The 10,513-nt window shown below is 44.1% G+C and overlaps 1 protein-coding gene across 2 annotated transcripts in view; it reads left to right on the top strand.

Moving 5' to 3' along the window:
* Positions 1-707: 707 nt before the first annotated feature.
* Positions 708-10,513, top strand: part of LOC144690960 (arf-GAP with dual PH domain-containing protein 1-like) — a 115,985-nt gene continuing 106,179 nt past the window's right edge. For both annotated transcript variants that reach the window (XM_078558892.1, XM_078558893.1), the window contains exon 1: positions 708-1,140. In XM_078558892.1, coding sequence (XP_078415018.1) covers positions 1,056-1,140 — 85 coding nt within the window. In that variant the 5' untranslated portion in view covers positions 708-1,055. The remainder of the gene's footprint in view (positions 1,141-10,513) is intronic.

Raw genomic sequence — 10,513 nt, 5'->3', positions numbered from 1 at the left:
AAATGTACTCACTGTTGCAATGTAAGGAACATGGCAGCCAATTTGCACACAGCAAGGTCCCACAAACAGTAATCAGGTAATGAACTGTAACCTGTTGCAGGATAAATATTGAGCAGTACACCAGGGATAGCTCCCGGCGCCTCCTCTTTGGAAACAGCAGCCGTGGGATCTTTTATGTGCAACCTGAAAGGGCGGGATCCCATTTTAAAGCCTCAACTGGAAGCTGGCACCTCCGACAGTGCAGCCATCTCTCAACTCAGTACAACACTGGGAGCGTCAGCCTAGAATTAGGCGCTCAAATCTCTGGAGTAGGATTTGGACCTAATGATCTTCTGACTCAGAAAAGTGCTACCCACTGAGAATTGAGGCAAATCAAGAGGCGGTGAGGAGCTGATGGTTGTGTAGACTGTAGGAGGATGGGGACACTTGGGGGAAATCAGGCAGAAATCCCGAACAAGGACAAGCAGCAGGTTAGAACGGTGTGACCATACTCGATTTCAGTGAAGGTGCTTGAGGAGATTGTAGGATTGAAAGCAAAGCACACACACAACACACACATACAAAAGATTGCAGATGAGGATGACTTCATTTCAACCAATAATTGGGATGTGCCGGCGGAGGCGTGTTGATTGGTTCCCACTAGAGGTCGGGCTGGAGCTTTTTAAGGCGTATCTCAGGCGGAGTTGGCGGGGGGAGGGGAGGGGGTGGTCACTTTCCTCGCCGGTGCAAGAATGCGGAACAAGTACAAGTGAGAGATCCAGAGAGCAAGTTTTGATGTGTAGCGCTGGGCTAGCGAGAAGGCTTCTCCCCTCCCCACTTTGCCCCTCTTCATCTGTTTTAAACCGACATGCAAAAACCAGAGAAGTGGCTTTAGGATGAAATCCTAGCCCAAGCGCAAGGTTTTGGATAAATCCAACCTTTTATTTTAAAAATAATTTTTTTTCCCCCTTTTTTTTAAAAAAAGAAATACGAGAAATTACAGCTCGCTCAGTCCTGCGAGGGAGATTTATATTGATTTAAAAAAAAAGAGATTCAGTTGCTGCTGACTCGATAGCATGGCGGTCGAGAGAAACAAGAGACTTTTACAGGATCTGCTACTGAATCCAGGGAACCAAGCGTGTGCGGATTGCGGTGCCCCGGGTAAGTACTGGAGCATTCGAGAGACAGGGGTTAGAGGGGGGCTGGAGAGAGGTGGTGGTTTGGACTGATTTGTAATAAGAGATACAAGCAAGCTGGTGGGGGGGGGTGGAAGATACTAAATGTGGACTTCGCTCCCCATCTGCGGGCACCTCCTCACTGCCACCCTGACAAACACCTGTGAAGCGAGGCAGGGCAGTCGCATTATCATTGAGAATTTGCATCAACTGGCCAGGATCCGCAAATTGGGGGGGCATTTAAAAAATAATAAATCACACATTGTGTGTGTGTGTGTGTCTCTGTATGACGGGGTATCTGCCAAAAGGATGGACACAATTAGATCACGGGTGGAGCGTTTGATTCTTCTCCCCAGAAATTCTGGGGCGTGCCTTCTGCTTTATCCTCCGGACTAATAATGACATTCCACTTTTCTTGCTTAACGTGGCAAGTCAGGGTGGGAGGGCTTGTGTCAGGAGCTCGGCTGTGCCCACCAAGGCGTGAGCCCTGTTACAGGTGTCCCTCCACGGCGGTCTCCAGTGTCGGTGACATGAGAGACATTTAATGCCATTTGATGTTGTCGTCTGCTGTAAAACCTGGCACTTGGAGGATGTGGCCTTTGGCCATGACTGTAAACGTAAGGTTTTCTTTTGAAGCCTCAATTCTCCAAGAGGGGCCGGGGTCTTCCAGAAATACTGCACTTTCTAGCCGCTTGATAAACGTGCATTTTTTTGGGGGGGGTGGTGAGGGCGGGTGTTGCACTTTGCTCTCGGTGTGACTTGTGGCCGAGGATAGAGTACAGTAAAGGGCTTCCAGGCAGAAGCATTGCGAAGAGTAAACAGCAACGTCAATACTTAATCATAGCTGAGCCACGATTAAGATGAATTTTTTTTTGTGGGGGGTGGTGGTGGTGGTGGTGGGAGGATGGGAGGATGGGGAGAGGAGCCCAGGGAGAAATTAGTGTTAGTTATTTTTCATGGATCGAATTTAAAAATGTTTCTCTTTTATTCCCCTGGAGAAATTTCAATACATTTGCAAAGCATGACACATGGTAATTCAATTAAAATCTGAGCTGTTTGTATCAAATTAACTGAAAAAGCAAATTCAGAATGATTCAATACTGAACCACTGTTAATACTGAAGGAACAATTCTGCTTGTGGGAAAACTGTCAGGGCTTGTGAATTGATGGCACAAATACAATTCTGGGCACACAGCATACCTGATGGTTTATTGCAACTATAAATTCAAAATATCAAATCTGCGTGTTACAAATAGAATTAAAATTTAGTATTGGATAGCCTCACAAGTGCTGTCTGCTTTATGATGCTCCTAACTGTACCCTTGTGAAACAGGATGCTCAATTAAACAGTGACCTTGTCTCACTCATAGCACCTCAATGCTTGCGCTGGCTCTTTGAAAGAGTTATTCAACTATTCCCATTCCCTTGCTCTTCCCCAAATCCCAGCAAACTTTTCCTTTTTTTTAAAGTACTTAGCTCATTCCTTTTGAAAGCTATTATTGAATCTACTTCCACCATCTGCATTTGCTGGGGGAATAAAAAAAACAGCAACATCAACCCCTGGGAGCAGTAGAAAACCCAGTCACACCAACTCCTGGGGGGGAATAACAAACTAGTTGCACCAACGTATTGGGGAGGCAGTTCAAAAATCTGTAGCTCAAATTTAGGGGAAAAAAATGCTTGGAAATTCTTCCAAACTCTTGGGAAAATTAGTTCTCCGAGACAGCAACTAATCTTCCAATATGCAACGGTGGGGACTTTTCCCATAAAACAGAGCTGTCTAAACTCCTTGTAGGCTTCTCTGGTGAGTAACTCAGATCCCCAGATGACACAGATAAATGGCGCTTTCCAAATCCCCAAGACCATAAAATTCAAACAGGACAGCCAGAAAATAAGACATACATGCACAAATAGGATTGCTGAGCTTCAAGGGCTTGTATATCCTGGGCTTTTTTCTTAATAGTAAATATGTCAACAATACTGCAGTTCATGAATTGCAAATTGTTTGACGGTCACTAGCTGGAAGACAAATTATGATGTTCGATGAGGTGCTCAAACTCGCATTTGCCCAGTCAAGCTACAAATTATTAACTGTGTGATAAATGAGGAGCCATCCACGTTTCTAGTTTTATAATTTGAGATCTTCAGCCACAGCTTCCCGCATCCCCTGATTCGCCAGTATATTACTGTTCTTATTACAGTGAAACATAGGATAGGGGCTAAGGGTCATTAAGTTGGAACACCACCAAGGTTGAACGTACTTGGCAGGCTGACAAAAAAAAAAATTGAAGTGTTGTAGTTAGACAACTCCAAGCTCAGTTTGTATAAAGTCTATAGATTTTAGGAGGTCAATAGACAGGCACTCATTTCCGCCCGCTTCCCCATACACACAATATATCCTTAAACCCCTGTTTTAATAAGGCCTTCTCAGGGCGGCTAGCAATGGGCAACAATGCCTGGTCATTCTGGTGATGTCTATATTCATGAGAATTAGGTAAAAACAGACCTGCTGGGCATTTCCAGCATTTTCTGTTTTTATTTCAGTTTTCCATCGGCAATATTTTGCCTTTGTTCCTGAAAATGTTTTATTTTTGGAAAGCAAATCATGTCTTTTGTTTTTGAACCTCCCAGCCTCTCTACTTCCCTTTCCTCCTTCTAAGAAGTTCCTTAAATTATTTCTTTGACTGAGCTTTTGTTCACCTGGCCTAATACCTCCTTATGTGGCTTGGTATCAAATTTTGTTTGATAATTGCTCTCGTAAAGCCCTTTAGGAAATTTTACTACATTGAAGGTGCTATATAAATGCATATGCTTTTGGATTATGGATGGCACATGGATGATGATGGCAGTGCTAGAGCCATGGGTCACAGGAGACAAAGTGGCAAAGAAAGCCACTGCCTGATTTCCACCAATAATGTAATACAGCTTAGTCAAGTCGAGACTCACGGTTAATAATAACCGGACAGCTACAAAGTCAGATCTCTCAAACATGCGATGTGTACTCTTGAAAAGAGTTATTGACTTTATCAAAATCATTCATTCTGCTGCCTTAAAGGTCAATTATTGGCATTTTACCAGATGAATGGAGTGCTATGGAAATATCTTTTTGTTTATCTTTGTGTTCTTGTGGGTTAAGGCTTTAGGAGTTAATGTATTAGTATGAATTCACCATATACACTACGTAAAAGCTGTCAGATCGTTGGCCTTTCTCTACTTATTTGTTTAGTGGATGATTCACTGTCAATTCCTGTCCCAGCTCATGGTGTAAGAATGCATACCAACCACTTGAATGTAAGAGCAAGCAGTGTTAGTAGAAAACGAAGAACGTTGTATTTCTGCAGCACCTTCCACGACCTCCGGGGATCACAAAATGCTTTACAGTTGTTGGAGTACTTTCCAAAGTGCAGTCACTGCTGTAATGTAAGAGCCGCCGCAGCCAATTTGCACACAGCAAGCTCCCACAAATGACAGTGTGATAATGACCAGATCGCTTGTTTTAGTGATGCTTATTGAAGGATGAATATTGGCCAGGACACTAGAGAGAACTCTGCTGCTGCTGTTCAAACTGTGCCACGTGATAGTTTCCATCTGAGGGAAACAGACCAACCTCAGTGTAATACAAAAGCAAAACATTGCAGATGCTGTAAATCCCAGATAAAAAACAGAACATGCTGGAAAAGCTCAGCAGGTCGTCATCGAGCTGAAACATTAACTCTGTTTCTTTCCCAACAGGTGCTACCAGACCTCCTGAGTATTTCCAGCAACTTTTGTTTAATTTGGGCCTTGATTTGATGTTTTTTTTTCTGAAAGTGCGGTACCCCCTCAGTGTCAGCCTAGATTACCTGCTTTGGTTTCTGGAACGGGACTTGAACTCATGACTGTCTGATTTAGGGGTGAATTGTGCTACCTACTGAGCCTCCTAAGACACCTAAATATTGCACTGTTAATTTGCCTGATAACTTTGCTTGGTAATGTCACAAAGCTGCTTGCCTCCTGTTTGTCTGACATTTCTTCCCATGCAGTACAACCATGAGATTGTCAGTGGGGAGGGGTGGGCAGGTGGGGTAAGGGAACAAACACAGCTTGTAAATTAGGTATATGCCTCTGTGTCCCATTGTTGGATCTGACCGTTCATTTCTGCTATTTTGCAACACGAAAATAAATAATTGTAAACGAACATTTCTACCAACCAACCCATAAAATCACACACTGTCCATTAAGCATGAGGGGATAACGAAAGAACAGGCTATGTGAGGGACAGGGAGTTGATATGGAAATAGGATAGATATCAATGTTCTAGGAACTTGTACCCCATTAAGAACATCTTCTCACAATGCCAAATGGTGCTTGTGATGCTGCAGCAGCCGAATGAATTTTTTTACATTGCTTATGCAAACACTACACGTTTTGTTATACAATATTTTTCTATTATTCAATTGTAGGATGTGGGCATCACTGGCAAGGCCAGCATTTATTGTCCATCCCTAATTGGCCTTGAGAAGATGGTGGTGAGCTGCTGCCTTTAGCCATTGCAGTCCAGTGTAGTTACTCTCACATGTTAGACAGGGAGTTCAAGTTTTGACCCTGTGACTGTGGGAAGAGTGGAAATATAGCTACAAGTTAGGATGGTGTGTAACTTGGAGGGGAACTTGCAGGTGGTGGTGTTCCCATGCGTCTGCTGCCCTTGTCCTTTCAGGTGGCAGAGGTTGTGGGTTTGGAAGATGCTTTTGAAGGAGTCTTGGTGAGTTGCTGCAGTACATCATGTAAATGGTAGACACTGCTGTCGGTGGAGGGAGTGAATGGTTAAGGTGGTGGATGGGATGCTGATCAACCGGATTGCTTGATCCTGGATAGCATTGAGCTTTCTGAGTGGTATTGGTGCTGTACTCATCCAAGCAAGCGGAGAGTATTCCATCGCACTCCGGACTTGTGCTTTGTAGATGATGGCCAGGCTTTGGGGAGTGAGGAGATGAGTTGCTAACTGCTGAATATCCAGCCTCTAACTTGATTTGGTAGCCAAATGTTTGTGGTTGCTCAAATAAATTTCTAGTCAATGTTGAGTCCCAGGATGTTGATGTGGGGATTCAGCAATAATAACGCTGTTGGACATAATTATTGCCTGGCACTTGTGTGACACAAATGTTCCTTGCCAATTATTAGCCTGAGACTTAGTGTTGTCTGGGTCTTGCTGCGTGTGGGCATAGACTGCTTCAGTTTCTGAGGAATTGTGAATGGTACTGAACACTAATCGTTGGTGAACATCCCCACTTCTGGCCTTATGTTGGAGGTGACCAAAAGCTGAAGATGGTTGGGCCTAGGAAACTACCCTGACAAACTCCTATGGTGGTGCCCTGGGTCTGAGCTGATGACCTCCAGCAACCACAACCATCTTCCTTTGTGCTACATATGAATTCATCCAGTGGAGAATTTTCCCTCTGATTTCCATTGACTTCTGTTTTGCTAAGGCTCCTTGATGCAACACTCAGTCAAAAACAGTACATGTGCCCTACGCAAGAAGCCTACAGTTCCTGTACATCAGGTATTTTTATTGTGTTTACTTCCGGTCCATCTTTCTCCCTGAAGGTGCTTTCTCTTGCAGGGATAAGGTTCCAAAGGCATTTACCAACTTCAGGAGTCCTTGAGTAGCTATCCTTCAGCTATGATTATGGGCAGTGAGCGTTGGGTGCTAATTCTTCATTATAGGCACCAGGTCCAACTCTGTCTGAACTTGGCCTCCATATATGCACATTTTCAGCAGGGCCAGGGGGCATAGGTAAGGAGCGGAAACTCTGGCAGATTTTCCCCTTCCTAGTCCAGAGTCACTGAACTCAATGTAGTGACCCCAGCTGAGATCAGGTAAACTGTCAATTCCTGTTTCTGCACATCAACAACAGGAACTCTATGTTATATTGAACTGAATGAAACGTCCCAGTGTGCATCACAGGAGCTATATAAAACAAAGTATGACACAGAGAAATATAAGGAGATGTTGGGTCAGGTGACCCAAGTAAGGCTTGGTCGAAGACGTAGGTTTTAAGGAAAATCTTAAAGGAGGAAAGTGAGGAGGGGAGGTTATTCTAAAGCTTGGGGCCAAGGCAGCTGAAGGCTTAGCCACTAATGCTGGAGCCATTGAAAATGGGGATTCATGAGAGGCCAGAATTAGAGGATTGGAGGTATCTCAGAGGGTTGTGGGGTTGGAGGAGATTACAGAGCTAAAATCAAGACTTTGCTGACCAGGAGCCAATTATAGGTCAATGTGCAGAGGTGTGATAGGGGAATGGGAGTCCGAGTTAAGATACGGGCAGCAGAACTTTGGATAACCTCAAGTTTACAGAGTGTGGAATGTGGGAGACCAGCAGGAATGCATTGGAATAGTCAAGCCTAGAGATAACGGGCATAAATGAGAGTTTAAGCATCATGTGAGCTGAGATGGGAGAAGTCAAGTGATATTATGGAGGTGGAAATAGATGGTTTTAATGATGGCACAAATATGAGGTGGAAGTTCATCTTTGGATCAAATGTTGAGAGCATACTAGCATAAACTCGGACTTTTGCCAGAGAGACGGATAGAGTCAGTGACTAGGGAACAGATAAAAACAAAAAGCTACTGCGGATGCTGGAAATCCAAAACAAAAACAGAATTACCTGGAAAAACTCAGCAGGTCTGGCAGCATCGGCGGAGAAGAAATCAGTTAACGTTTCGAGCCTTCATGGCCCTTCGGCAGAACTGAAGCATAGTTAGAAGAAGGGAGAAATATAAATTGGTTTAAGGTTGGGGGGGTGCGGGGGGGGGGGAGAGAGAGACATTGAGGGTGTGGTGATTGTGGAGATGAGCAGATAATCAAAAGATGTCACAGACAAAAGGGTCAAAGAGGTGTTTTGTCTGAGAAAAGTGCTAATTAAGAATGGAGGACAGGATATTCAAAGTACAGCTCTAGTGGGGGTGGGGTGGAAAGGCTAACAAGGTTTTAGTTTTAGATTTAAAAATAATGGAAATAGGTGGGGAAAGAAGAATCTATATAAATTATTGAAAAAAAAGCGGTGGGAGGAGGGGGAAGAAACGGGGTGGGGATGGGGGGAGGGGGAGTTTAAGATCTAAAGTTGTTGAATTCAATATTCAGCCCGGAAGGCTGTAAAGTGCCTAGTCGGAAGATGAGGTGCTGTTCCTCCAGTTTGCGTTGGGCTTCACTGGAACAATGCAGCAAGCCAAGGACAGACATGTGGGCAAGAGAACAGGGTGGAGTGTTAAAATGGCAAGCGACAGGGAGGTTTGGGTCTTTCTTGCGGACAGACCGCAGGTGTTCTGCAAAACGGTCGCCCAGTTTGCGTTTGGTCTCTCCAATGTAGAGGAGACCGCATTGGGAGCAACGAATGCAGTAGACTAAGTTAGGGGAAATGCAAGTGAAATGCTGCTTCACTTGAAAGGAGTGTTTGGGCCCTTGGACGGTGAGGAGAGAGGAAGTGAAGGGGCAGGTGTTGCATCTTCTGCGTGGGCATGGGGAGGTGCCATAAGTGGGGGTTGAGGAGTAGGGGGTGATGGAGGAGTGGACCAGGGTGTCCCGGAGGGAACGATCCCTACGGAATGCCGTCAGGGGGGGTGAAGGGAAGATGTGTTTGGTGGTGGCATCATGCTGGAGTTGACGGAAAGCCAATCTCCAGCATGAAGGCTCGAAACGTTAACTGATTTCTTCTCCGCCGATGCTGCCAGACCTGCTGAGTTTTTCCAGGTAATTCTGTTTTTGACTAGGGAACAGAGTTTGGTGTGGGGACTGAAAACAATGGCTTCAGTCTTGCAATATTTAATTGGAGGAAATTTGACATAGTTTAAAGCTGTATGTGTCATCCCCAGATCAGTGAGTAGCGCACACTCCTCCGAGTCAGGGAGTGGTGGGTTCAAGTCTCATTCTGGAGATTTAAGCACAAAATCTAAGCTGGCACTCTAAATGCAGCACTGAGGGAGCACTGCACTGTCGTAGGTGCAGCAGATGGGCTATCGATTTGGTCTGGCGCTATTTGAAGAAGATCAAGAGGAGTACTCCCTGGTGGCTTGGAGCCAATATCAACCCTACCAACGTCTAGTTACTATCATTTTGCTGTTTGTGGGATCTTCCTGTGCACGAATAGGCTGCCACATTTCTGCTGTGACAAAAGTGACTCTTTCACGATCAATGTGTTGCTATGTAAATTTTTTTTAAACGTCATTTTTCATTAAACATCTGAATGACAAAAATACAGTGAAGACACACATTTAGATTGCAGGTCATATGCTGGCTAGCCCCTCAACCTGCAGTCTCTTGCTTTTTAATCTTGCTGTTTAAGGTAGGGGAAACTATCTTGTCTCCAATGAAGAAGCTGAAAACCAGGCTGTTATTATGCAGAGTCCAGAGGGATTCACATATTGTTACGTACATTCACCTTTTTTGTTTTGCTCAATTCCATTGCAGCCAGTTTGCTGTAAAATGGAGCCAGCATATCAAGCAGGGAGTCAATTCAGTTAATGATCAGTCGGCTCTCTAATATTACAGCCCTTTCTGAAACTCTAGCAATATTTACACATGAATTAAGAATAGTGTGCAGATAGAACTTTGGCCTTTTGTGGGTTTATATCTCGCTCTGGCTCTCACATCCCTCCCTCGTGCGCATATAGGCATTTGTATTTCCATTTTTTTTTTTAAAAAAGAGATACAGTCATTCTGGTGCTGTAAATTTAAAAATGTAATACGCAGTTTGTCAAAGATATAGATCTGTACAAATGTTATTTGAAGGAACGGTGTGGTAAGTAGGAAAGTTCTGCAGAGTCAGATTTGCATCACTGAAAATCGCTGGGTGGTTTTGATGCTAGTGATACATTTAACCAAAGTCAAATTTCCTTGGAATTAAATCAGCTATTGGGCCTCATCCATGAGGGCTACTCTAGTGCAGCAAGCCAGCATTGTCCACTTTTCGCCTGTTGGATAAACTGGGATTGTTCTTCTTTAGAACAGAGAAGGTGAAGAGGAGATTTGTTAGTGGTGTTCACAATTATGAGAAGTTTTGATGTTAAGGAGAAGCTGTTTCCACTGGGGCTCAATAATAAGAGGACACAGAATTTAAGGCAATTAGTTTTTTTTGAAAAAAAAGAGGGGGGCGAAATGAGCATTTTTTTTAACACATCAAGTTATGTCCTGGAATGCACTGCCTTAAAGGGTGGTGGAGGCAGATTCAATAATAACTTTAAAATGGGATTTGGATATATAAGTTGAAAAAAATTTGTACGGCTATGGGGAACGAGCAGGCGAGTAGAATGAATTGGATAGCCCTTTCTTTGAGCTGGCACAGGCATGAGGGAATGAATGGCCTCCTTCTGTGCTGGGAAATTC

Source organism: Cetorhinus maximus, chromosome 15, assembly GCF_964194155.1.
Source record: "Cetorhinus maximus chromosome 15, sCetMax3.hap1.1, whole genome shotgun sequence".
Classification (NCBI taxonomy): Eukaryota; Metazoa; Chordata; class Chondrichthyes; order Lamniformes; family Cetorhinidae; genus Cetorhinus; species Cetorhinus maximus.
Note: the sequence above shows the minus strand (reverse complement) of the source record. Positions and strands in the feature narration are given on the sequence as shown.